The sequence below is a fragment of the Drosophila bipectinata genome, chromosome 2L (genome assembly GCF_030179905.1).
Source record: "Drosophila bipectinata strain 14024-0381.07 chromosome 2L, DbipHiC1v2, whole genome shotgun sequence".
NCBI classification, from domain to species: domain Eukaryota; kingdom Metazoa; phylum Arthropoda; class Insecta; order Diptera; family Drosophilidae; genus Drosophila; species Drosophila bipectinata.
Window position 1 is genome coordinate 15,221,356 of NC_091736.1, and position 25,689 is coordinate 15,247,044.

The window sequence follows — 25,689 nt, forward strand, 5'->3', positions numbered from 1 at the left end:
ATAAACTTTAAAGAATACTTTAAGATCCTATCTATATACTAGGCCACACAACCCAACTAGAAGGCATCCAGATCCATGTACGTCCATTGTCTGTGCGCTCTTTGTGCTGGTCCCTATTTTTATACTTTTTTTTTTAGAATCAGGTAATGTTGTGTATGTGCTCGGGGATGGGTGGTGGGTGGATGGTGGATAGATGGAGGAAGAAAGGCGATTGTCACAGGATTCTGCTCTGCTCCGCCTACTGCCGCATGTGACGGAACGAGTCCTCGGACTCGCCCCCATTGCAATCGCTGTCCATGGGCACGGGCTGGGCCTGTTCACTGGCCTGCTCCATGGGCCTGGGTGAACTGCTCTCGACGGTGGACTGCTGATCCTCGGTCTTGGGCGACTGCTCAGCTGGCGAGTGATCGTTGTAGCGTATCAGCTTGATGGTGGTGAGGCCGTCAGCATTCCGGATGAGTCTGTTTTGGATGAGGATAAGGATTAGTAATGGTTCTACTCCCGTTTAAAAACTAAAAACCTACGGGTAGCAATCCTCGTTGCTGGTGGCGTTGCTTTTGCTGCTCACACTCAGATCCGTGGGCTTCAGATCCTCGCCGGCGCTTTCCGAGCCCGAACCCGATCCCGAATTGTTCTCCAGCTTCAGCGGATGGAACTGGAACTTGTCGGGGCCGCCGACGGCGGAGGGGGTGTTCAGGGCAGGGGAGTTGGGCGGCGGTCCAGCTGCCGCCGCCGACAAGTAGTGGAAGGCACCGTTGATCGCGTGCATGAAGAGTGGCGATGTGGGCGGCGGACCATAGGCGGCGGCAGCTGCTGCCGCCACTGCTGCAACGGCTGGCAGGCTCATCGGTCCATTCCGGGAGGGCGGACGCTGGGGCGACTGCTGTTGTGGCTGTTGCTGGTTCTGCTGCTGCTGCTGCTGGGCGCTCCAGTTCTGAGCAGCCGGACTTCCGGGCGCCTGGCTGCCACCCTGCGGCATGGCAGAGGCACCTCCATTGCCCGACGCCGGCGTCGTCTGGCGCAGCAGCGATATATTTTTGATGTTCTTGAGCTCCGTGGGGTTGCGCAGGAACTGGTAGCAATGCCGCTCGCCCTGCACCTTCCGCAGAATGTTGACGCGGTAGTAGTAGCGCAGAGCGCGCGACATCTTGTCGTAGTTCATGGACAGATGGTTCTTCTGGATGCCCCACAGCTTGGCCAGTCCGGCGGGATCGACGATCTTGAAGACTCCCGTATCGCGGCACTTCCAGGCTATCAGATCGCTGTACTTCTGGTTCCGATCGTTCAGCAGCTGCTGCAGGAAGTCCCACAACAGGCGGCCATCTAGAGAAGAACAACATGAGTAAGTCCGTTTCGGATGCAGGAGGTCAGGTGATGAATACTCACTTGTGTTGGGCTCCGAGTTCTCGGGGAAGAACTCGCGCTTGTTCTTGTACATGTAACTGGGCGTGGTCGGGGCGGAGATGGATCCTCCGGCGGGGGCCACCACTGGGCCAGCTGTGTTATCCAGTGTCAGCTTCTGGGGCTGCTGCTGCTGCTGCAACTGTTGCTGCTGGGCCTGGACCGCTGCGGCTGCTGCTGCTGCCGCCGCCGCTGCAGCCTGTTGCTGCTGTTGTTGTTGCTGTTGCTGCTGCTGCGACCAGGAGTTCACAAAGCTATTCGTCAGCTGCTGCGACCAGTTGGGCTTGATGTCTTTCAAAATGGGCGTGCCCGGCGGACTGGCCGTGCTGTAGGAGAGCGGAGCCGGCGGCATCTTGCCCACTCCGGCGCTCGTCTCGGAGAACTCCTCCTCGGAGTCCGAGTGATTGCTGCTGGCACTGCTGATGCCCTTCATGGGCATTATCATCTGTGGCTGGGAGCCATTGCTGGCGGTGCTGCTGGCGCTCGAAGATGCTGTGTTGCTGCTAGTCGGGACTCCAGCACCCGATGCTCCTCCGGCTGTTGTTGTAGATCCACCAGCGTTCGCTGATCCTCCGCTGCCTGCTCCAGGGGCTCCTCCTCCATTCTGATACGGCGCCTGGGGTGGACTACTCGCCTGGGAGTCAACTGACGGCGGCGGGCTGAGGGTAACCGAGTTGGGTGCCATGAAGTGATGACCCGCCAGACCGTGGGCCGAACTGTGGAAGGGACTGCTCTCGGGCGGAGCATTGAGCGGCGGCCACGTGGGCGTCGGCGGATGGCTGTGCGGCGACAGGGGATAACGACTGGTTGGCGTCACTGGGCTGTTGGGCAGGTGCCACTGCATCATGTGCGACTCGATGATCAGCATCTGCAGTACATTGTGCAGAACATCGCCAGCACCCGGACACCGATGGCCGAAATCCGCACGCGTTAGTAGGCACAGCGCCTTGCCGTTCATCTGGAAGAGATCAAAGTCGAGCTTTGGGAGATCGAATTCGCGGACACAGAAACGCAGGAAGACGAGCACATCCTCGCGACTCCAGAGGCGCGGATCGGAGGGCAGGGATGGGGGCAGCTGTGTCTTCAGCTCCGCCAGCTGACTGGAGGGCGCTGGGGGGCAGCGCCACAGAACATCGCTCCAGATGCCGGGATTCAGCTGGTTCAACGATAACTGTACTGGGAGCATTTTCATTTTGGACATGCAGCCAGTGTGTGTAAGGAAGTGTTTCTGTTTTCGTGGATCAACGGATCTCAATCCGTATCAAGTCTTTAGTGGTAGCCACTAGAGTTGCCCTACGATGCGGTATCTGTAAGAATAATAACAAAAAATGTATCTGTTAGTTGAAGATGAAACAAATATCTTAAAGATAGCTATATAGATGCTGTAGGAAAAGTACCAATAGTTCGGGCACGTTTCAAAGTTCAACTGTTGGGAAATCTTTATCCAAAAGGATGTTGGTGGCTGGGGATTACTCGGCACACTTCCGCCACAGAAATATTTGAGCAGACACATCACCTAGCACCGATCCGAGAGAGGATATATAACCGCTCCCAGACGCCGCCACACATACCGATCCGATCCGATCCGATCTGATCCCATAGAGCAGCAGGAGAGCAGGAGAGCGGCGGCACTCAGACAGACATTCGCATTCCAACCAAATCAGATTTCTTCATAATCGTCGCGGGCCAGCCGATGGATGAAATAAACAAATAATATATCTCAGATGCGGACGCGGATTCGGGCGCAACAACAACAACAATAACAATAACAAGACGTAGAGGAGACGCGCAACCGATCTATCAGAGTGTGTGTGTGTGTGTGTGTCAGATACTATGGCTGGCAAACGCATCCGATCACTACTTGGCCTAAACTGGCGGCCGGACCTGAATCTCTCCGAGCTGAGAGCGTGACTCACTGGCAGAGGAGCGCCGGCAGAGGATCAAGCAGCGCTGGCAGAGCAGAGCAGTCAGGCACTCGATCTCTCTCGCGCAGCGGGCATCTTCAGCGGCAGCAGCCAAGCACACCCCCGCAGCGACCGCGGCGCAGGCAGAGCTCCAGAGCAAGAAAACTAAGAGAAGATCTCTTCCCAAAGAAGAAAATAAATAAAAATAAAGGTTCGGCCACAACGAACTATAAGGTGCGCTACACCAAACTATAAGATAAAGATACTTTTTAGGAGAATTTAATATTTAATATTTTTTTATTAAATATTACCCTTTTTTAAGTATTTTATTTTAATAATATTTTCAAAAATCTTCCGAAAGCGTATTCCCAAGTCCCTAAGGCTAAAAAATGTATCTTTTAATTGTAAAATTTCTCAATATGGTAATTTCCACCAAAAAAGTGTGATCTTCGGGTGTGCTCTGGTGTGCATGGGCGGCAGTACGGACCACGGACCATGGACCATGCCATGCCATGCCATTCCGGATGTGTACAAACCAAACACACACACACACACACTCGGATACCAAAAGATACACACAATCACACACATGACGGTGATCAGTTGGTGTAAAGATTTCAACATAAGGCGAATGTATTGATGGCACTAGTCGGGCAGAGTAAGTCTGGGAAGGGGGGAGGATGGATGGAGGAACTGGAACGGGCCACCGAGTCAAACGTCTCTCGAAACTTGAAAGCCGTGCCCATTGCCCACTCTCGTATCTTGCAGCAGCAACAGCAAACGGAAGTGCACATTCCAAACAGAAAACCCGTTTCCAAGACGAGACACAGCCGGAGAGGGGGAGAGTAGGGGAGTGTAGGGGAGTGGGTAAGCATGTTGGAGAAAGACTGGCTGCTGCTGGCTGCGATGGGGCAACTAATAAATCCGCCAGTGGGTAAAGAGAGCAGCAAGTCCAACATGAAGATGGTGAACAGCATCCTCAAATATATACATTTTTAAGATAATTTCTTTAATAATTCTTTTAAAAAATATTACTAATAATATTTGAAATATTTAAGAATATTATCATAAATGATAAAATAGCATCCCTATTATCTTGAACGTTCCTATCCATCTCCCCCCACCTACCGAGACCAGACAATTTCCCCACCCCTTACCCCCCCACCACACTGTGGGCACACATGTTCGGATTTATCTCACATCTCTCCGCAGCTCGGCTCTCCCGAAAGAAACTTCCTCATTCTCCGGGAAGCGCTTTCAACAAGTGAGCGCCTTGCCGGAGATGGGGCCAGACAGGGATGGCATGAGAACATGAAATATTTGTGGCGGTGGAGTAGGGGTAGGGAAGGGAATAAGAGATGGAGGTGGGAATGACGATGATGATGTTCAAGATAATAATTGTCTTGAATATTTTATTGTGCATGTACATGGCTTAGAGGGGGTCGTTCCGATCCCGATCTCGAACCGATCTATTTGTTTTTTTTTTTTTTTTTGTGGAGAGAGAGGTAAATGGTGATTGTGCACACCCCACTCCATACACACACACACAGAGACATCTATACAAACGATCCTACGTGTTATTTTGGTTGCCACAACACATGGTTGAGTTTTTACTAAAATAAAATCATATATTCTAGTGCACACATGTTCCGCAGCAGCAGCAGCAGCCCAACAGCAACAACAAAAATAAATAAACATTCGGCTAAAAGTTGGAGTCGGTGGCACGTAGTAAAATGACAAATGTATGCTCATCAGCCCCAGCTACAATAACAAGAATAAGGAAGGCTGGGGCAGGCAGCAACCCAGGAAGAAAAAGCAGCACCCATGCACTTGAAGAAAAATATTAACAAAAGAGCATACAAAGATAAACCTAAACATATACTAAGCAACGGTTTCTCTCAGTGCTCTTAATGCAAGGGGAGAGCCATCTCACGCACGCAATAAGAGTATAAAGAATATTTCTAAATCTCAGCCGGAGGAGGCGCGGCGGCAGAAGAGAACAGAGAGAAGATCAGCAGCACTCACCTCTCACACAAACACACTCACACACCTCAAAAATCAAGCACACAGGTAGTTCAAAATCGGAGGTAAGGTATGCGAACGATCTCGAACCGGTTTCAACGGAAATTACAAACGAAAATTATAAAACGATCAGTTTAGAAAAGAAAGAATAAAAAATGAATGCCTTGGGGGGGTGTGGAAAGGAAGGAAAGCTGGAAAATCCAAACCCAACACACACTTGCAAATGGGTTAAAAGAATGTCGTAGACTCGCCCCCCCTTTTTTTTTGCAATGTTTCCGTTTTCGGCAAGGTGTAAGAAGGACAGAGCGAGGTATACAACAAGAGGGAGGGAGGAGTGTAGGTGCCTTGTGTGTGGGATCGTGGGATCGGAAATGCTAGAAAATGGGACATGGGAGATCGTAAGAGGCGGATAAGGAAGTCGAGGAGGTAAAAAAAAAAAAAGAGAGCTATTGAAAAGAATGGAGAGGATTATGTGAGACTAGGAATCAGATACGATCAACGTTAAACGTTATTACCGGGTAGGGTTACAGCTAATAGGGAAGGAATTAATAAATTATATTTTTAAAATAGTCCTAGCAAGGTCCTAGAAACAGGATTAAGGACTTGTACCTCTCCTTCTGCCCCCTAAGATGACACTCGAATGGCATTTTTGATCCGGCACTCCTAGACGCAGCTGGAATTCTAGGCCCAGCTTGCCAAGTGAATCACTTGCTGAGAGCACCAGTACCAGTACCAGGGCCGGGAGTTGAACGTTAATGAGTAATTTCCGCAGGCGCATCCTCACACAGTGCGTCTCGGAACCCCCGCCACGCCTCTAGACCCCTGACCGGTCGGGTGCATCAAGTGCCTGATGCTGCTGCGCAGTAAAAGAATGATGGGAAAATAAGAAAAATCTGATAGCAACAAGAAGAAGAAGAGGAAGAAGAGCTCGGGTCAGAAGTAAAAAGAGACAGAAGCGACAGCAGCCATGGCGCATTAAGATTAACGGCTCAACAGTCGATCGAAAGGTGGTGAAGAGCTCTATCTCTCTCTCTTGACTATTTTCTCTCAGTGCAGCAATCAGGTAAGGGAGCCAAGAGAATTGAGGAAATGCGTCCGTCCTTGTCCCATCCATCCCCCATTCTCATTCCAATTCCCATCCCCTTTACCTGATCGCACAGGCACTTTGCTTTACATCTTGTGTGTGTGTATGTGTGTGTTTGTAGGACTTCTTGGAAACCCAAGACGGATCTGTTCAGAAAACCATCTCAAAGAATGGAATGGAGAGTAACTGAAAGGAAGAATGACAAGGCGGCATGTGGTGTGGTGGTGGTGCTGTTGCTGTCGTTGACATTTGATCTCTTTTATGAGGTCTTCCTTGAGGCGGGCTCAAGTGCAGCTTGGTTTTCTTTATCTTTGTCTTGTTGTTTTTGGTTCCTGGCCCTAAATCAACCCCTAAAGCCAAGGGATTTGACCCTAGTCCGCAAATAGTCTGTAATTCAATGAGTTCGATTCAGGAGATGGTCTTTTCAGGGACAAGTTGGAAATAAATGTAAGATAATCTCAGCCATCATTATAGATCTGAAAATGGTATGATGGTATGTAGGGGTATAACTAGAACAATGATCCCCACAGTGCCCCTCGAACAGTTATAGATCATTGTTTCAATTAATGAAATTAAAGCTATATATTTTGTAAGCAAATTCCAGTCAACAAACTATGACTAATATTCTGATATTCTGATATATATTTTTTTTGCACGTGTATTTCCAAAGTCTAGTTCTCTCTCTCTCTTTCTCTCATATCAAATACCCAATTAATAAGCAAGAAAAAAAAGATATATTCAAAAATCCAAATAGGTAAGTCAACGACCTGCTTTTATAACTGCTCACCCCGTACACTCGTCGCCTCTTCGTATATATTTAAGAAAAAACAACAACAACAACATCGCTCGTAACTCTTGATTTGCCTTAAACCTCCCTCCCCCCACCACCTCCCCCCTCATAGACGCTGCTGAGCGTGCATAACAAGCGCGTGAGCGTATCGTGTTTGCTATTTGTGTTTGCCTTCCATATCATAGTATTGGTATATTGGTACCTCACCCATACGGTAAAAAAAAAAGCTAAAAAAAAAAAAATAAAAATAATATATAAATAAATAAAGTAAAAACACAAACACAAACAACAAAAAAACGGACGCCAATTCCGGGTTCTTCTTCGAGAAAAAAACAAAAAAAAAAGTATCTGAAGCCGCAGAAACAAAACCAAATGTCTGCGGTTCATTTTCTGTCTAGATCGTCACTTTATATGCTCGGCTTATAGCGCCGTAGGCACTTTTCTTTTGTTTTATTGTTATTCTTCGGTTTTTTACGGTTTTTTTTTTTTTTAGTTTTATTTTTTTGGAGCAAACCCTGAAATAACAAAGAAAGCCAAAGCTCAGGCAAATCAATCATCAGAAGGCCTATGGAGGCTAGAGATACTTTTTAAGATTTTTGGAAATAGCGGTATTTATAAGTTTAAAGATTAAAGAGGATAGGACTACTCTCATGTTATTTTTATTATTAAATATTTATTATAATTATATATAAATATATTTTAAAATAATTTGCTTTTTATCCGTAAGATACATATGTATCTTTCTATCTTGTATCTTTTATTCTTAGCCCCCAAAGGTAAGAGAGATTTGGGAAGTTCTTTGGAAGAGTTGCCGGGGGGCGTTACGTGACGTGTTTCTTCTAATGTATCTCAAACCCCTCCAAGATGTTTTTTGTTATTTTCTACCTCCATCTTGCCTCTTTCTGCCGCCTCATTGTTCATCTTTATGTGCTCGAGGGGAACTAGGGGGGCGGGGGGACTGCTTAATGATATCAAACGTTCGATAACCTTTTCGGTATTTGTTGTTTTTTTTTCGTTTTTTTTTTTCAAATAAATATGCAAAACTTAAAAAAACAACAAAGCTACAACACTTCTATGCTGATCACTCCTCATGACAAGAGAGAGATATGTATGCTATATATGCTAGATCATAATGAAGGATCGGAACAATCGGAAGACAAAAGGGCGTAAAAGCACAGCATCATCGTTATGATCATTATGATAATGCTTATGATCCAATCGGTAGCCAACTACCTAGATATATAAAAGTAGAGCCAACGAGAGATAGAGATGGGATGAGAGATCTTCAGAGGAGGAAGATATTCCATTTCCATACGATGGATGAGTTCATCAAACGATCCAGAGAGACAAAGAGTTCAAAATCATTCTATAATGCACTGAGAAAAATCAGGGTAGTATTTTTATCTTTATATTTTCAGAGGTAGTATATTATGGTATAATTTAGGATGGTATACTATGGTACTGTATAACTATTCAGTGTCAAATAGTATGATTTGAGATGGTATGGTATTCAGTAGGATAGTATGGTATTAGATATAGATAGATATATAGATTAGATATATAGATATGGTATTCAGTATATGATGCTATAGAAGCATCATGGTTGGATAGTGTAGTAGATACTATGGTACTGTAGAGCTAATCAGTGTAAAATAGTATGGTCGGGGATGGTATAGTATAAAATAGGATAGTATGTATATGATAGGATGCTATAGTACAGTAGATAGGATAGTTTAGGATGAATTAGTGAGGGTATAGTGAGGAATTATATGGTAATTATTATTATGGATTATTATGGTATAGAATGGTTCAGAATCTTTTAAGCAATGTATCTCTATACTTCTAGGATTGATATTTGGAATAGAATGCTATAGTTTAGGATGGTATAGCATGGTATAGTACGAAATACTATGGTATAGTGTACAGTATAGGATGACGTAGTAGGGAATACTATAGTATAGTTTTGTATATATGGTAGAATAGTATGGTATTGGATGGTATAATACAGTTTAGGATGGTATAGTATTGAATACTATGGAAGAGTATGGATTCCTGTGGTCCAAAACCATTCTTTCCTATGCCCTATGTAAAATAGTATAATTGTATCTATTTGTAGAGTTGAAATACATTTTTTCTCAGTGCCTAGATTGAGTTTGCTGGAACGAAGAAGTAGCAGGCAGACGACTCTCGTAGACCTAGACCGCATCAACCGCATCATTTGTGCCCATTACATTCAATTAGTCGCATCTGTGTTTTTGTTTCAACTCTTTGCGATTTTCTCGCACTTGCATCAATCTTCCCCACCCCCCTCAGTCTTTGGTCTTGCCCCCCCTAATCAGCATCATCATTATCATCATTGTTGGACATCATTGCCTGCAGCTAGAATTTAATGTTTTCTATCGAAGGGGGGATGCCAAGCTTCTAAAAGGGGGGACTTCTCATTGGACTTCTCATGTGCGTCTCGTTGGCTTGGGGGTCGGGGTCAGTGCGGGTTCAATTGAGTTGGTTGACATGAGTTGCTTCCGTGTTTGAAGACCGTAAGTAGAGAGGCAACTGGAGTATCGGTATGAACTCCAAGAGTCCCAGAGTGTAACTGGGTTACTTTTAGTCGAAAATGCATTGATTGGATCGGATAGTGGAGGACAGTTACCTAGTCATTTAGTTTCAAAAGTCAACAATTCAATAAAACCCCAACCATAAAGCCACCTACAGTATGTGGCGGAGAACCTTGTCCATCAAGCTGACGGACTAACTGACTGACTGACTGACTGGGTGGCGATAAGATCCCCAATTCAAGTTAAAGTTCCATTTCCATTTCCAGATCCCCATCATCCTCGGGTCGTACTCCACAACACACACCTGCCGCGACCACGAAATATATATATAGACTAGGATTACTTGGGTTGTCTTAGGTGTCGCTGGCTCTGATAAAGTCGCCAACAGATATAGACAGAGCACATAAAAGATACAACATGTTCCGCTAGCGGTCGTCGCACACTTCCACCGTATAATGTTTATATGTATTATGAAATGTTTACGATTTGCTTGAGTTTCAGTAAGTTCATAACAAATATGCCCCTCGACAGATAAGATAACGCATAGATACATAGACCCCGGCCATCTGACATGACTGGCGGACGAGTCGCGATTTTCATTCCATTTTCCAACCACTCCCTCCTCCGTTGTGGAAAAAGAAAAGACTTTTAGTGACTTCCTGCTCGGATTGGCTTCGCTATTGATCGTCCAGATCTTGCCCAGCTTCCTGTAGGCAATTAGATTGGAGTCGAACGAGAGCCAGACTCGACTGGAACTAGTCGGCATGGCATGGACCTATATACACTGCTACACAAATCTGATGAAATTTGGGTTTAAATAAAAAATAGCTTGAGGTTTTTTTGGTTGGAAAGTGGTGATATAGGGGGTAATAAAGGATGGTATGGGATGTTATAGAGTAGTATAGGATAATATGGGTGGTATTAGATGGTATAAAATGGAATTAAGATGGTATAGGATGGTATATGATGATATTTGGATGGTTATATGATGGTATAGGATTCTATAAACGTAATATTAGATGGTATAGAATGTTATAAGATGGTATACCATCGTATAGGATGATAAAGGATGGTATAGAATCGTATATGATGATATTAGGGTGGTATTATATGGTATAGGATGCTTTAGGATGGTTTGGGATGGTATAGTATGGTAAAGTAAGGAGCATTTTGGTATAGTATCCTTCAGTGTAGTATAGTTTGGTCTATATTAGGATGATAGGATGGAATACTAGGTATAGATAGCTTTAGTGAAGTATAGTATGGTACAAAATGGTATCATATTATCATGTAGTATAGTTTAAGATAGTATGGTATATTGTATATAGGCAAAAGTACCGTTAAATATTGTATATTTTACTATAGTATTTTTTAAACTACCTCATGATAGAACCATAGAACCCTATTGATCTAAAAACCAATATATTTTTCGCAGTGCCATTCGAATCGATCGTCCAGCCTTTTTTGTTGTGCACACAATCTGTTCGGGCATCTAAACCGGTAGTTAGTATTTGCACTAGTAATCAAGCACACACATAGCTAACATCTAGGCATGCATGGCGAAGTAGCCGCTTCCTCCTCTGTAGAACCACCTATTCCCCCCAAACCCCAACCCCAAACCCCACACGTCTCTCACTCGAAGCCAAAGAACTTTGACGATCGCGCTTCGCATCTTAATTACAGAGGAGAACGAGCTAAAAAAAAAAACTAAAAAAAAAATAGCGAAACAAAACAGCAAAAAAATAAAAAAAAAAAAAAAAGCTGAGAGCTAGCCCGCCAAACCTGAATTGTAAAACGTTCTAAACGAACTGAACTCCACCGAACCGAACTGAACTGAACAGAGGTGAGGGGAGGTGAGGTGAGGTGGGCCGTGAGTATGGAACGTTTTAAGCGTCGTCGTGGAAAGACACTTAATAAATGCGGAAGCGGATGTTCAAGCTACAGAAAACAGCAACAGAACGAAGCTGACGCTTGTCTATAATCACAATCAGGTTCCCCCAACGTCAGGGAAACAGGGAAATGCAAAAAAAAAAAGTACGGATAAGTACTGGTAAGTTAATACCATTCCAAGACTACAGGTTGTATAAATCTACAAAGAAAAGAATTCTTCGCAAGGCAGGAAGAATTGTTTATCAAGAATCATCGTTCACTTCCTCCGACAATTACAAGAGCTAATGTTTTATGGCATGTTCAGGAAATTGGCTCATATCTTCTTTAATTTTTGGGGGGTGGAATGGGAGGTTCGACACACGAATTATTGATTAACCGAAGAACATTACAAACATCATAAAAAAAAAGAGGTTCCAAACGGAACCGGATTCCAGATAAGACTTCAGAGCAACTTTTTTCAAGGAGATAAGGGATTAGATTCTATAGAAAATACTATCAAAAAGATAGATCTTGCAATCTATAGATTCTCCATCTATTTTAATTATTAAGGAAATAGTACATGTGTTTAGTATAAACTTAATCAATCAATTGCATTCAAAACACTTGAAAATTTCCAATTTCTATATCTGTTTCCAGGCGGAACCCCAACCCAACAGAATGCACTTCTATATAGACTTCCCCATATAGTACTAGTAGACTTGTTATTTTCTAAAGAGAGTTTGATTAACAAGGCGGGTGCGCATTTTGAAAAGGCTTCTCCAACAGACTGAGAACTTTGATGATAATTATACATATATATATATATATAAGCAAATGTCTTGATAAGCACGGACAATGGCATGGAAGTGAGTGAGCGTGGGCACAATATAATAATAATAATAATAAACAATTGTTGACGATGCCGCAAGTTGTTCTTAAGTAGCCACTAAAACGTGGCAAAGCGACCTAATGAGATAAAAAAAAATCTAGAGACCCACACGCCGTCTCTGCTAAGAGGAATACCCAGAATCCAGCAATCCCAGAAGAAGAACTAACATTGTAATAGACAGACTGGCACTGGCACTGGCACTGGGGATCTCTTGAGGTTCCAAGATGGATGGATGGATGTGGATGCCTGCATTGCCTGGAGACGAGAACTCATTTGACATAGCTGCTAATTATGAATTTGGCGACAATAGAGAACAAGTGCTCCATTTTGAGTCTCTGGGTAAGATTTCTCAGAGTTTCAGTTCCTTTTTGTTGTTGTTGTTGTTCTTGTGGCAACAGCTCCTTCAACATCATTGTGCTACGTGCTGTTCGTGTCAATTTTGTTGTTTGTTTTAATTCGTGTTTGTCTTACTTGGAAAATTATAATATAATCTGGCAGCTTGACTTGGCCTGGCCACTGGCCTGGAGGGGATTTTCGAGGCTGCTTTGACACTTGGTCAGATCCGCAGACAGATGGATGCCAGGCACTTGAGCAGACACAAATGACTTCCTTGAGATACCTCTATGAGGCTTCTCTTTAGATACAAACCCTAAAATTAAATAAGACTTCTAGATGGCTGATCTAGTTACCTAAAAAGAAAAGAAATAAAATAATAAAATTAATATTTAATTTATAAATTAATTTAATACCTCAACCTCCCTCTCATTCGCCTCATTTCGACCTTGAGAACTAACCCTATTTATATACTATTGCGGGGTGGTGTACCCATTGCGTGAACGCATTCTCAAGTGCTCCCTCCCCCCACAACCTCCAGTATAGTTAGCTGACCACAAAAATAATCTCCAAACTCGTATCTCTGGGTATCAAGGTGTAAATAATTGAACAGCCCAATATTCTTGGGCCTCAAAAACCAGCAACAAAAAACCACTGCAGCCAATCATTATAATAACACTTATGAATACCCAAAAGCGATATGATTAAAAAGTCCCAAACTAAAAACAACCATTTTACTTACTCTAAGCATCGTAATAAAAAATAAATAAATAAATAAATAATATGACAAGAAGAAAAGGACAGGTAAGTGTGACATGGATTGCGACTGATTACTATATCAATTAAGCCTCCAAAAAAAAAAATACAAGAGCTCGAGTGCTGGGCCACCCACTTTATCGCTCGAAAGCAAAAGCGTAAATTCTTGTACTGCCGTCATTTCCGGTTCCCCGAAACTCTTCTATCCACCTGCCTCCCACTACTACCTCCCATTTTTGGTTCCGTGCTGGTGTTTTTTTTAGGAGTTTTCTTATCAGCGAAAAAAATAAACGACCAACGACTGATTACACACAATCAGGCACACACACACACACTCTCCAATACACCTGTTTGTATCAAAAAAAAAAAACACCGAAATAAATGCACGTAGAGCTTTAGCTATTTAAGCAAAAAAAATTTTGTGGAGGTCCTTATCTAGACTATCGGCTTGCAAATCTATTTGATTTATGATCGATTTTAAAAAGACTTTCTCCAAAGACTAGTCTTCAAAGACTATTCTCCAAAGACTACTCTTACATAACTCATAGTTCTAATAGTTTCCTCTCTACCACCCACTGAGTTCTAAAGTAGGAACCATCGACTGCTAAGAGGGTCGGGACCTGACCCCTATTGTCCTCTTTTGGAGAGCATGCTGTTCTGGACTGGACTGGACTCTTCTTCCTTCTTCCGCCCTTTTGAATGCCATTTCCTTGAAGTGCCAAATGCCAAAAGGGCATTGTGCTCGAGGCCCAAAAGAGGGTCACAGTTTAGAGTCTCAAGAGTGACAATTATGACCAGAGACCACCCACAAAGTTGCGAAGGTTCAACAGGTAGGTTTGAACCCAGGTGAGGAGGGTGTGTTTGAGTTTCCACAGGTAGTACCCATTCTTCTTAAAGCCGAGATTAAAATTATTGATTTATTTTTTGGTTTTTCTTTTTTAAATTATAATCCTTCTTAAGAAATACCAAAATATCCTTAAATAGACCATTTAAAAAATATTAAAATTATGAATGAGGATATCTCTGATTAGTTTTCTCAGTGCACTTCCGATATCAGTATCGGCCCAGTTACATGGTCAATCATGGCTAACTGTGACGTAGTTAGTGGCCCATTGCAGCGTTTCTTGTTACCAAGCAGGGGGGGTTACTATTATAAAACCTACATAGCTATACTCTTATCGGTTTCTATAGCCGCGTTACAGATACACACACTTCCTTTTTGTTTTTTTTTTTTTGGAAGGCGTTACGCCATCATTGTGTCGTGTCTTGAGCCTAGATGGTGCACCCAAAACTGTTACCACACCACCACCACCACGCAATGTATATACCCCCTTTTTTTCCAGGGGGAGTTCAATAAGAAGAAAGAAGGAAAATTACCTAATTGTGTTGCATCGACAGACCGACCGACGAGACTAAAAAAGGCGACTTTCCACAACATTACTCCACTTCTTGCTTGATGTATTACCCCGCCGACTTGGCCCACCCACCCAGCCAGACCTAGCTCCTCTCTCCCCTCTCTTCCCTCCCCCATATGTGTGCCAAAAGGAAAATGTGCCACAAGACTGCAAATATTTTTGTCTGTCTTTTTGTTTGTTGCTTCGCTTCGTTCGCAACCCCCCCACCACCACCACCACTCTTTTTGCAGTTAGATAATACCGACAACAACAACAACAAGTCTACAACCGTTAAAGCACCCAAGTCGGTGTATTATAGCTCAAGCAAGCAAGACTTCCTATATTTTGAAACACGTTACGTTCGTAACATAATTCACACAACAGGTTACTCAGAGACAGAGAAAGAGATGCAGATACGCCGCTGCCAACGAAAGAGACAGCTGCAAATCGGCAACTTGGAGATAAAGCTCAACAAAAAAACAACAACAACAATTACATGGTAGAGTTTCAGGGGGAGAGGGCGCGCGTAGTTGTTTGTACTAGTATTAGTCGGTGTTTTTAGTGGGTTTTTGGTGCGGGGCATATGGATGCAAAAATATTGGGAAACATAGGGAAATGATGATCGTGAGAAAAGATAACGGGAAATTGTCAAAAGTGCAAGATGAATGGGCATCCAGATAGGTGACGATACAGGATGGAAGATGCAAGTCTAGATAGGTGACGAAAGAGATAAAGAATGGAAGGGGCAAGTCTGGATTTGGATTTTTCATATCTGTCCGGATGAAAGATACAAGTCTACTAATAAATTTTAATATTTTTAATATTTTAAGTAGGCCTCCAGATAGGTGACGATGAAGATACTGGATGGAAGGGGCAAGTCTGGATGTAGATTTTCAATATTTTATAGGATGGAAGATACAAGTCTACTGTTTAATTTTAATATTTTTAACATTTTCATTGACCTCCAGACAGGTGACGATAGAGATACAGTATCCAGGATGCAAGATCAGATTTTAGATTTTTAATATTTTACATGATGAAAGTTACAAGTCAATCACTACATTTTATCTCAATATTTTTAAGATTTTAAGTAGGCCTCCAGATATTTAGGTGACGAAAGAGATTCCATTTTATCTTAAAATTTTAAAAATGTCAAATGCGGATGTGGCTTTATATTAAAATATTAAAAATACAAATAATTTGTTATCCCTCGAGTGATTCAAGCAAATTCTTGAAGAATTACTGGAACAAAAAAATACAATCACTTTCCAAAAATAACAACTCTTTCCAGCACTCTGATATCAGAGACTATTTGTAATTAAAATTTCCCTCTAGTTGCAACATTGCAACATCCTTGATGACAAAGCTTAAAAGTCACAACCCCACAGAGAGGGGGGAGGGGGGGTTAAGGTGGTGTATATGTTACCTCTTTTAATGGCAAATTCGCACGATCGTTGATTGGATTGCTTTTCTCGTTTGCTTTTTGCCCTCTTGCCACACACACACACCATACACACACACACATACATGCAACACTTTCTTTTTAGCGAATTGTGAGACACAACGTAATGGAAGCTGCGCTGCGCTGCGTCGAGTTGCGCTACTGGAAGCATTTATGGAAAATTCAGGTTAGTGTGATTTCGTTGCACTATAAAATGGGTTACAATGGGGATACAATATATAGACCGCACAAGTGGTTCGTATAATTTCTTTGGCATTATACATATATTGTATTGCAACCAACAACAATAGCAACATCTGCTGTTTTCAGAATATATGCTTTATAGCAAATACATACATACATATATACATATGTATAATGTTGCATTCGTGTTGGTTCTTGTATTGAAAGCAAGCCGCTTCCGCATGCAAGTTTAAAAACAACAACTAAGAGTCATCAGAAGCAACAACAACAACAACAAAATATTGCACTCTTCTGCGATAGTGACTCAAGAAAACAAAATAAAACATGCTAGAGAATGTGGAATGGGGAAGAACAAGAAGGGGGCAAGGCAAAAGCAGAGACCACAACAAATGCGTAACTTTATCGGTGGTGAGTGTTTTTCGGGCGACATTCTTGGGGCCTTAACCCTTAAGTAACCCCAATAGATTAAATGAGGTTTCTATGATACGAATGAAAGGCTTAAACAAAAATCAGATAAATCCATTACATTTTGGTACACTGACAAAAAAAAGATGTTTTTTTTTTAGCTGCCGTTTTCTTCCTCTTTTCTGGTTGCCGCCTTTTTTGTTGTTGTTGTCTCGGCAGTGATTTGCACGTGTGCGAGTGAGTCAGTTGCCAAAGGTGTGTGAGTGCAAGAGAATAGGTCGTCCTCTCTCTCTCACTCTCTTGCTGTCTGTCGGTCTGCTGCGATCAACAGTTTTTATACCTGTTATACCTCTACTTCTCCTCCTCCTCCTTGCAACTTGTACACCTTCCCACTTTTTCTTGGCAGTGCTTTTCTGCCTTTTTCCGCTGCCGATTCCCAAGCGATCGTCGCTCTGCCCCTTGCTTCGCTCTCCTTCTCACCTGTGTCGTTTTCTGACCCGCTCTCTTGCTTCCGTGCACTTGCCGTACTCTTTCTATTACGTCGTTTGTCTTTCCCCCCCAGACACACACACACACACACGTAGCTAGAGACAGTCTCACACTTATATTCGCCGTTCCCCCCATTACGTTGTTGGGAGCAATGCGGAAGTGAATTTAATTTATTGTATTTACGCTGCCGCTGCCGCTGTTGCTGTTGCTGTCGCTGGCGCTGCTTTTGCTGCCTTTCTGCTTTTGCCGCCTCTGGTCACCAGGCCAAGTCTCTGGGGGGGTGTATAGAGGCCCTCAAGAGAACGAACCAGGAAAGGAATCCGGCAGCGGGAAACTGCTCAGAAATCACAGTTATGATCAGGAAAATATATAGAAACTATAGGTATTCATCAATAAATTCTTGGTATAGCTATGAATCATCATAGGAACCTAATCACAAAAAATTTTAATCTAAAAAGAATTCTACTGAATATAATTTATAGATGAGATTTCTGCTCTCACCACCGGCACGATCAGGTGTGTTAGTGTGTGTGTGTGTTTGTGTGTGTGTCTACCCCCTAGCCTGAGATACCTTATAGCTGCCGCCAGAAGCAGGAACTGTTTGGCTGATTTGTTCGACGACGACGTCGCTCAGCAAAAAGGCAAATAAATAAACAGAATTCTGCTGGCTGTTTTATATACATACATATACCTATGTATATATATTTTTATATATGTATAAGTGTGTGAGTTTTTTTTTCGCCATAGCGCCTCGGCGATAAGATTTCGCTGACGTGAGCCCAGGCAGAGTCGCCACAGTCACCCTAATTGGAGCTCAACGCTCCGCTTTTGTTTCACTTCGATTCCATAGAAAAGTGCATGCAACAAGAGACTCGTGAACCGAACAGAACCATTCTATAACATATATGTACTATATAGCATGCCGACCGATATACAGTCCAAGACATGCACTGGCCAACACTCGATAATTACCGTTTTTTTTTTTACCGCCTCCTCGAAAGAGAAGTACAAACCAACTACTAACCAGTGGCATGATGCAAGAGGCATTACGGAAGAGGCACCCCAAGTACCGTAATATTAAGTGGAATTTTATCAATAACGTAACGCTATTTTTCAACCCAAATTGATCTTCTATATCGGAGATACTTAAGAGGAACAGTGGAGCGTGAACTAGGATTCTTAAGAAGAAAAAAAAGAGGGTTATAGACCAGTTATGTCTCAGACTTTTTATGAATTTCCGACACTTCCAAGATCACTATTATATTGTAACTGTTTGTATTTAAACAAGCCCCATAAAGATGCCACAATCATAGTACCCCCAAATAAATCAACCTTAGATAAACCGCTGTTACCTCTCCTAATCGCTCCAAATTTGGCCCCAAGATATCTCTCGGCTTACAACCAAATTGTTGACCTCAACTTTGTAAGACGAGAGAGCTGGCTAAGATTGGGGAAGTCATATTTGGTAGATAACCCAAGTAAGATTAAGGTGGAGCAATTATTTATCAGCCACTCAGACAAGACCTTTTTCTGTTTTTTCATGACCATTGTGACGTTGTTATGGGAAATAAACATGTCTAAGAGTACATACGTATAGGTGTTTTAACAATTTCGCCATAAAGTCAAAGTACAGATGATAATTCCCTGATACTACTACAATAATATTTGGCTTCAATTCCTTATCCTTTTTGGTTAGTTTCTGATGGAATATCTTACCTGTTTGCTCCACTGTGCACTGTGGTGACGTACTGGTCGGTGAGTGAGTGAGTGATTTTTTCGATTCTTGATTCTTGAGCTCTTTTTGCGACAGAAGCAACGCGGAAGCGGATATGTCCAGATCCCAGAATTTGCTTTAGCTTTTGCTTCGGTGATTCTCTTGTTGCGTTTTTGTTGTTGCTATCTGCTGGTGACGCGCCAAGTGGCCATTGTTGTTGTTGTTGTTTGTATATTTGCTTTTAGGGGGGGTGCCGAGTGGGTGCTGATGCCAGAGGGCGATGCTTTTGGGGGGCTAATCCTGGCTCTCTGTTTTTGTTTTCGTTTCGTTTTTTGCTGCGACGAATATCAGCCACAAAGCGGAGCAAATAAAAAGTAGAAGAAGATGAAGAAGAGGAAGAACCAAGTCAAAACGTTTCTACTTCCGCCGCTCACAAGCGCACACACACACACGCATACTCGAAACGATTCGCGCGTTGCACTTGCACTCTGGCGTTTTGTTCGCTTATTTGTTGTGTTGTTGTTGGTGTTGTTGCTGTTGCATCTGCATTCAGCGAATTTCCTATTTTGTCTTCCTTTTTTTTCTCACTTTTGCTTACACTTGGCCGACGTCGCTTTTTGTTGTTTCTGGCTTCTTGTTTATTTCTTATTTCCGTTTCGCGCACACACACACACACGCACAAACAATCGCATTAACGAAACACGCCGCAGAACGAACCGTTATTCCTCTCCACCGCACACGAATTAAATTCTATTAATTGTGAATTAATCAATTTAAATCATATTTGTTTGCATTTGCACGATGAAGCGTTGCTGTTTGTTTGCTATTTGTCTTGTTTCTCGGCTTGGCTTCTTTCTGGAGAGCGCACGTCCGCCTCCCACGACTGTTGTTTTCGGTATGATTTCAGAAAGAGACTCAAAGCGGCCGATACGGACGCCGTTTCTCATCTAGCGCATGCGTTGCACAGTGGGATAGATCCTTTAAATAGTTTTCAAAACTAACAAAAGTGGTTTTTGTTGAAAAGTTTTGTTTGTTTATAAGTGTCGGTATTTTTAAATACGTTTTAAATTTTTAAATATTTTAAACTTAGGTTACATGTTGATAAAAATAAAAAGTTTAATGTTATGAGATTTTAATATTGTAAGTTTAAAATATTTTTTTTTTAAATTTTACAATTTTACTATGTCAATATTACACAAATATATATTATTTATTTTATAAGTTATTGATCTTTTAACGATCTTAAAAAGTTCATATTTTCTTTAGCACTTTATGTTCCACTGTACACCTCTCTTGCGAGAGAGAACTCGTCGTCTTGCCGAGAGCGAAGAGCCAGAGAGCGAAGAATACGAAGCTTGTAATACGAACACTTGGAAATTTTCGAGGAAAAGAAAAAATGGCTTAAGGAAGTCGAGCTTTGATCCGTTTTTCTGAACCAAAATACACTGATATTATTTCAGTTATAGTTATTAAAATATAAAAAAAAATAAAGGTCCTTTCGAATTCAGTTAAGCAATTTCCTTAATAAGATCAAGGTATTATTTGGATCATATTATTTGAAAAAAGTAAACAAATACCAAAAATTAAAATTCCTTACCTTTAATTTCCTAAAATAAATTCCCAAACCTCTTGAACTTTGATTTAGTTAGAATTTCACAAGAAATCAAAGAAACGAAATGAAATTATGTCATAAAGTTGGCGATTTATTTCCGAAAAAACCGTAATTAACAAAGGTTTTTATTTTCCTAATGTAAATTCCCCCTCCACCCGAATTCCCACAATTGCGATAATAATCTCGATTATGTTATTATATGGCGTATGTATCCACAGACAACAACAAACAAAAACAAATAATGAAGTGCGTAAACATTGTCAGATTTCTTTCCACTTCCTTGGCAACAAAACAGATACAATACAACAACAACAACAACAATACTAATTCTTCAGGTAATAATTTAAATATTTTAAAATCTACAAACAAGCAGTGGGCGGTGGCGATCGTATTCGCGTGGGGCGCTAGATTTAGTTGTTAATCAATAGAAGATAAAGTTTAAACAAAAGTCTCTACAACATGCTGATAGCGAAGCCATAGGCGTCGGAAAATGGGGATTCCTCGCCAACAATCTTTAATACTGAGCTTTAACTTAATTTTTGAGTAATTAGGGAATTCCACATCACCTATGGCTTATAAAGTATGATTGGGCACATTTTCGGAAGCGATAGTACCCCCGATTATATTATGTTTGGGAATTATTGAGCTTTACTTGAACCTATTATCATGAAGTGACTATACTGATAAGAAATTACCTGGAACTCTAATCAATTTCCGATAATGTTGGGACTATTTTAAATAATTATGTATTTTAGGCCCCCCCCTTTGGTAGCCCCCACACAAAAAATGCGCCTTCATTGTAATACAAAATGGGCTTTTTTGAGGTGCTAGCTGATATGTGTTTTCGATCCCATAAATCTTGGATCCATGAAAACCAGTTGGCAATCTTTAATTATAAATTGTTGCTGGGTCGTTTCCGCTTCGTTGAGACTGGAAATCTCTTCTCAGTTCAGTGGGAAAACCTAAAGCGGGGTAGACCAAAAGTAAAGTGGAGTAGGGACGTTCCTCATCAGGTTGGTCTAAAGATGCGCTCAGTTGCACTGCATCCGCTTTGGGTCGAGTCGCCTCAGTTGGTTAACCAGTTTCTCCCCGGGGGCAGCGTTGACATTTCAAGTCAAATGCCCATAAACGGCCGACCAGCCGTAAGACCCCGCCCACGCCTCCTTGTCCATCGCCTATCAGCCAGTTCCGTAGCGATGCACTTGAAGAAATAAATTTTTCATTTTCATATGTTTTTTATACAATAATCTACCATTTGTTTCAGTGTACTGGCATCGATAGCTTCCAAAGACGATGACGTTGTTTCAAGTGACGATCGTCATCATTATGAGGAAAAACAACAACAACCACGATTGCGACGATCACTGGCCCAAATTAGTAGCTTCGGTCATGGTGCGTCGCCCCAGCGGGAAATAGCTGGTGGCGAAGGTGGAGGCGGGTGCGCAGGCGGAGCAAGAAGAGGAAGAGCCGCCGATGAGGATCGGACGGGGGTCAGAGTTCAAATAGTCGTCCAATTGAGCCAATCAGCCTTTGTACGTCTGTATTTTTTTTTTTTTTTTTTGTCATTGCAATGCAACCAGAATACTTCTGGTATGTCACCTTCCACTTGTTATACCCCTCAGGCCCTTATAGTAATCTATAATACTATAAATATAATAAAGTCTTAATAAATAATCTTAAATAATTAATATATATTTTTCTTGTGTATCCGATAGTCACAGCTTTTAGTTTTTAGTTCGATGCCTAAGTGCAGATAATTCATTAAAATAGAATGCCAATGTCCAGAGGCAGCCGCCAAGTGGCATCCACTTGTGCTCTCAAGAATCATCATCAGACACCAAAACACAGATATAGTCGCACTATAATACATACATATGTATATGAACTGCCAGCCAGACAGTCAGCGATTTGATATATGCCCTGCACTATATGGTATATATGGTATAGTCCCAGATCTATAAATAAATCTGGTCATAGCCCCAACAAAGTCGTCTCCCGATGCGGAAGTATTTCCAGACGGCGAATATACGCCTTTTTTTTGCTGTTGCGCCCCCCCCTTTTTTATTTGTTGTTGGTAATTTGCCAATTACTAAAAGGCAAGAGGGGCGTAGATGCCCAGGAGGGGCACGATGGGGTTACCTAAGGTGTGTGTCGGTTGTTGAAACAAGAACAAACCTATATATGTGCATCATCGTGTCTGGAGCGGATATACACATGTATGTTGGGAAAGGGAAAATACTTTCCCAAGTGAATAGCTTTTCCAACGAAGGAAAATGTTTACCAAGTTACTTGTTTTATGATGTTTCTTTTTAACTGGAACTTTAAGATGAAGTCATGGTGTTTATTTTATTTCTTATTTAAATTTTTATTACAAAGCTAATCTATAAGATTAGAAGTCATTAAAATATTTCTATGATTCATTGCTGTTTTCTAATGAATCATCAAAAGGTTCTTAATTTAATCTAATAAAAACAATAATGATTAACTTCTACTTTTTTTAGCCAATTAATTTTTAAGGGAACAATTTACTTGATCCTTTTCAGATTAAAGAGGATGTACCGGAACATACAACTTTCCCACCCCCTCATCGGATCCCAGGACGATCGCCTACGTAACCACCCACATAATAAGTACATATTTCGTAATTTGTAAGGATCAGTCAGGAAGAGGCAGTGGCAGATCCTTTTCGTTACAGTTTTTCCCCTAACTGATCTGAATTGAATTGTGTCCCTCTTCGATTTCAACCGAAAAGGATATTACGCAGAGATCCTGTGTAGTAGTCCTCTCGACCTGAATTCGAGCCTTTGGCCTAATTGTTACACATTCCCCTTCGACAACAATGGGTAATTGTAAGATTTTTGCCGCCAATACACGCATTAAGGATCTCCCTGCCTGGTGTTGTCCTTTAACAGTTGGTCCCGACAAATCCGTGTCTGCAGGATATGAAATGTGCACCCAGCTACCCAACAAAAAAAAAAACAAAAAAAAAAGAAAGAAGAAACCGTGGGAAACCTGCTGGAGTTATTAAGGAAGAGAGTGTCAAGAACAAAGGACGAGAACGGAATCGAGTGGTCGGAGGACCATTGGAGGAGTACCGAGATGGAACGCTCAAATATCGATCTTCTCGACGGCAAGTCGTTGGCGACGTTTTCTGGTCAGGATTATGGCAGCCCAGAATCGTTCCAATTTAGCGCCCAAACGAAACGCAGCCAAGCAAAACCACCGCATCGGATAAGGACATAAAAATGATCGAATTGGATATTACCTAGGTGTAGTTTTATAGGTAACCTAGATCTTACCAAGATATAAATAGTTTTTTTTTTAAATTTTTCCAGTAAAGTTTTCTATAATATTTTTAACATAATATTATATATAGGAATAATTATACCAATTAAAATTAAAAAGGTGATATATTTCTTAAGGTAAATATCTAAATAAGGAAATATGTATCTATCAAGATGCGGTTTCTTAACCATTCTTTAAAAATTGTTTTTTGGTTTTTAATTGAATAAAAAAATGTTTACTTAGTAATTATATAACTTTTAATTAGTACCAATTTGTGTTAAAAATAAAGGTATAATTTTTAAATCCCAACTACTATTCGTTAGTTTAAAAACCATTGTTCTATTGAGGATATCTTTCATAATTATGAAAATTTTCAAACCTTTGTTTTTTTGGTTCTTTATTAAATAAATTTGTACTATTTTATTTTAAAGCTTTTCGATAAATTCATTTATTCCAAACGATGTATAATGCATAACTCTATCTATAAGTATTATATATAACTTAGGTTACAAACGCTCGGATATCCTAATATACCCAGATTTGTATCTTAACCTAATGGGCCTGAAATCCCAAGTGTGCACTTAAGGGATGAAAAAAGTGATCACAGATCGAAGAGCAATTCCACAAGTGTTGTTGGCAGGTTGCACACTCTCCTACTTTTCATTGTATTGGTGTATCTATGTGTGTGCGTGTCGAGAGCACCTTACCGCAAGAACGCAGTGCAAATGATGGTGAAAGGTTTCAGGTTTCAGGTTCCCCGATGGATGTCGATTTACTATCTATACACCTAAAAAAATACCTATAAAGAGGGTTTCGAAAAACTTTTTTAGGATACTAGAAAATACATTTTTAGCCAACATATTTCTTCTTATTTAAACAAAGAATCATATTTTTTTAATAATTAATCCTTAAAAAAAAATAAAAATCCGTTTGTTGTTATATATTACAGATGGTAATTCAGCTGGTTCCGTGATCGATGGTTTTTGGGGTGAATTTGAGGCTCAAAACTCATGGAAGTGGAGTGTCTCTGGGAGGGCATTGTGCAACGGAGATTCGATATGAGTTCGGGATCCGATCCTGCCAGACAGGATAAACACAAACACAGAGCTCCCCCATACCATCCATATCCATCCTCCTGTTTCACTGTTTGGCTTCTCATTGGCATTGCTGGAATGTGGAAATCTTTATCAATTAAATAATCGCTGCACACAAAAAAGAAAAAGATATTGTATGAAAAGGGGCCTCATCATCATCAGCAGCTCAAAGCCCAAAGGCAAAGATAGAAATTAGAGATGTAGTTACAATGGCGGGCAAATAGATAAGTCTATGAGGTTTTTGGAAAAGGTCTTTAGCTTTCCTGATATGAAGTGTATTAGATATTAAAGTATTAAAGATTAGGAGCATATTGACAGCGAATTAAAATACAAATCCTTTGAGGTATTCCTTTCAAGAATCGGTTATAAATTGCCCGAGATATACGCATCGCCATGGACCATATATGGAAATCCTGGATTTTGCAAGGGGTTCCATCAGAAAAATGTG

At 41.5% G+C, this 25,689-nt stretch overlaps 1 protein-coding gene across 1 annotated transcript; it reads right to left on the reverse strand.

Annotated features, from left to right (window-relative positions):
* Positions 1-93: 93 nt before the first annotated feature.
* Positions 94-20,147, reverse strand: aop (anterior open). The gene is made up of 4 exons (XM_017242262.3): positions 19,253-20,147; positions 1,387-2,708; positions 525-1,323; positions 94-461 (listed from the first exon to the last, which is right to left on the reverse strand). Exons 2-4 carry the CDS (start codon positions 2,600-2,602, stop codon positions 239-241), a joined length of 2,238 nt encoding a protein of 745 aa, XP_017097751.2. The 5' UTR covers positions 2,603-2,708; positions 19,253-20,147; the 3' UTR covers positions 94-238.
* Positions 20,148-25,689: the final 5,542 nt, after the last annotated feature.

Bases quoted from the DNA above. Each gene is read 5' to 3' on its own strand.
- aop (XM_017242262.3), bottom strand. From the start codon at position 2,602: ATGTCCAAAATGAAAATGCTCCCAGTACAGTTATCGTTGAACCAGCTG. The intron at 1,324-1,386 runs GTGAGTATTCAT...GTTCTTCTCTAG, and splicing joins GAACTCGGAGCCCAACACAA to ATGGCCGCCTGTTGTGGGAC. The intron at 462-524 runs GTAGGTTTTTAG...CATCCAAAACAG, and splicing joins AGCAACGAGGATTGCTACCC to ACTCATCCGGAATGCTGACG.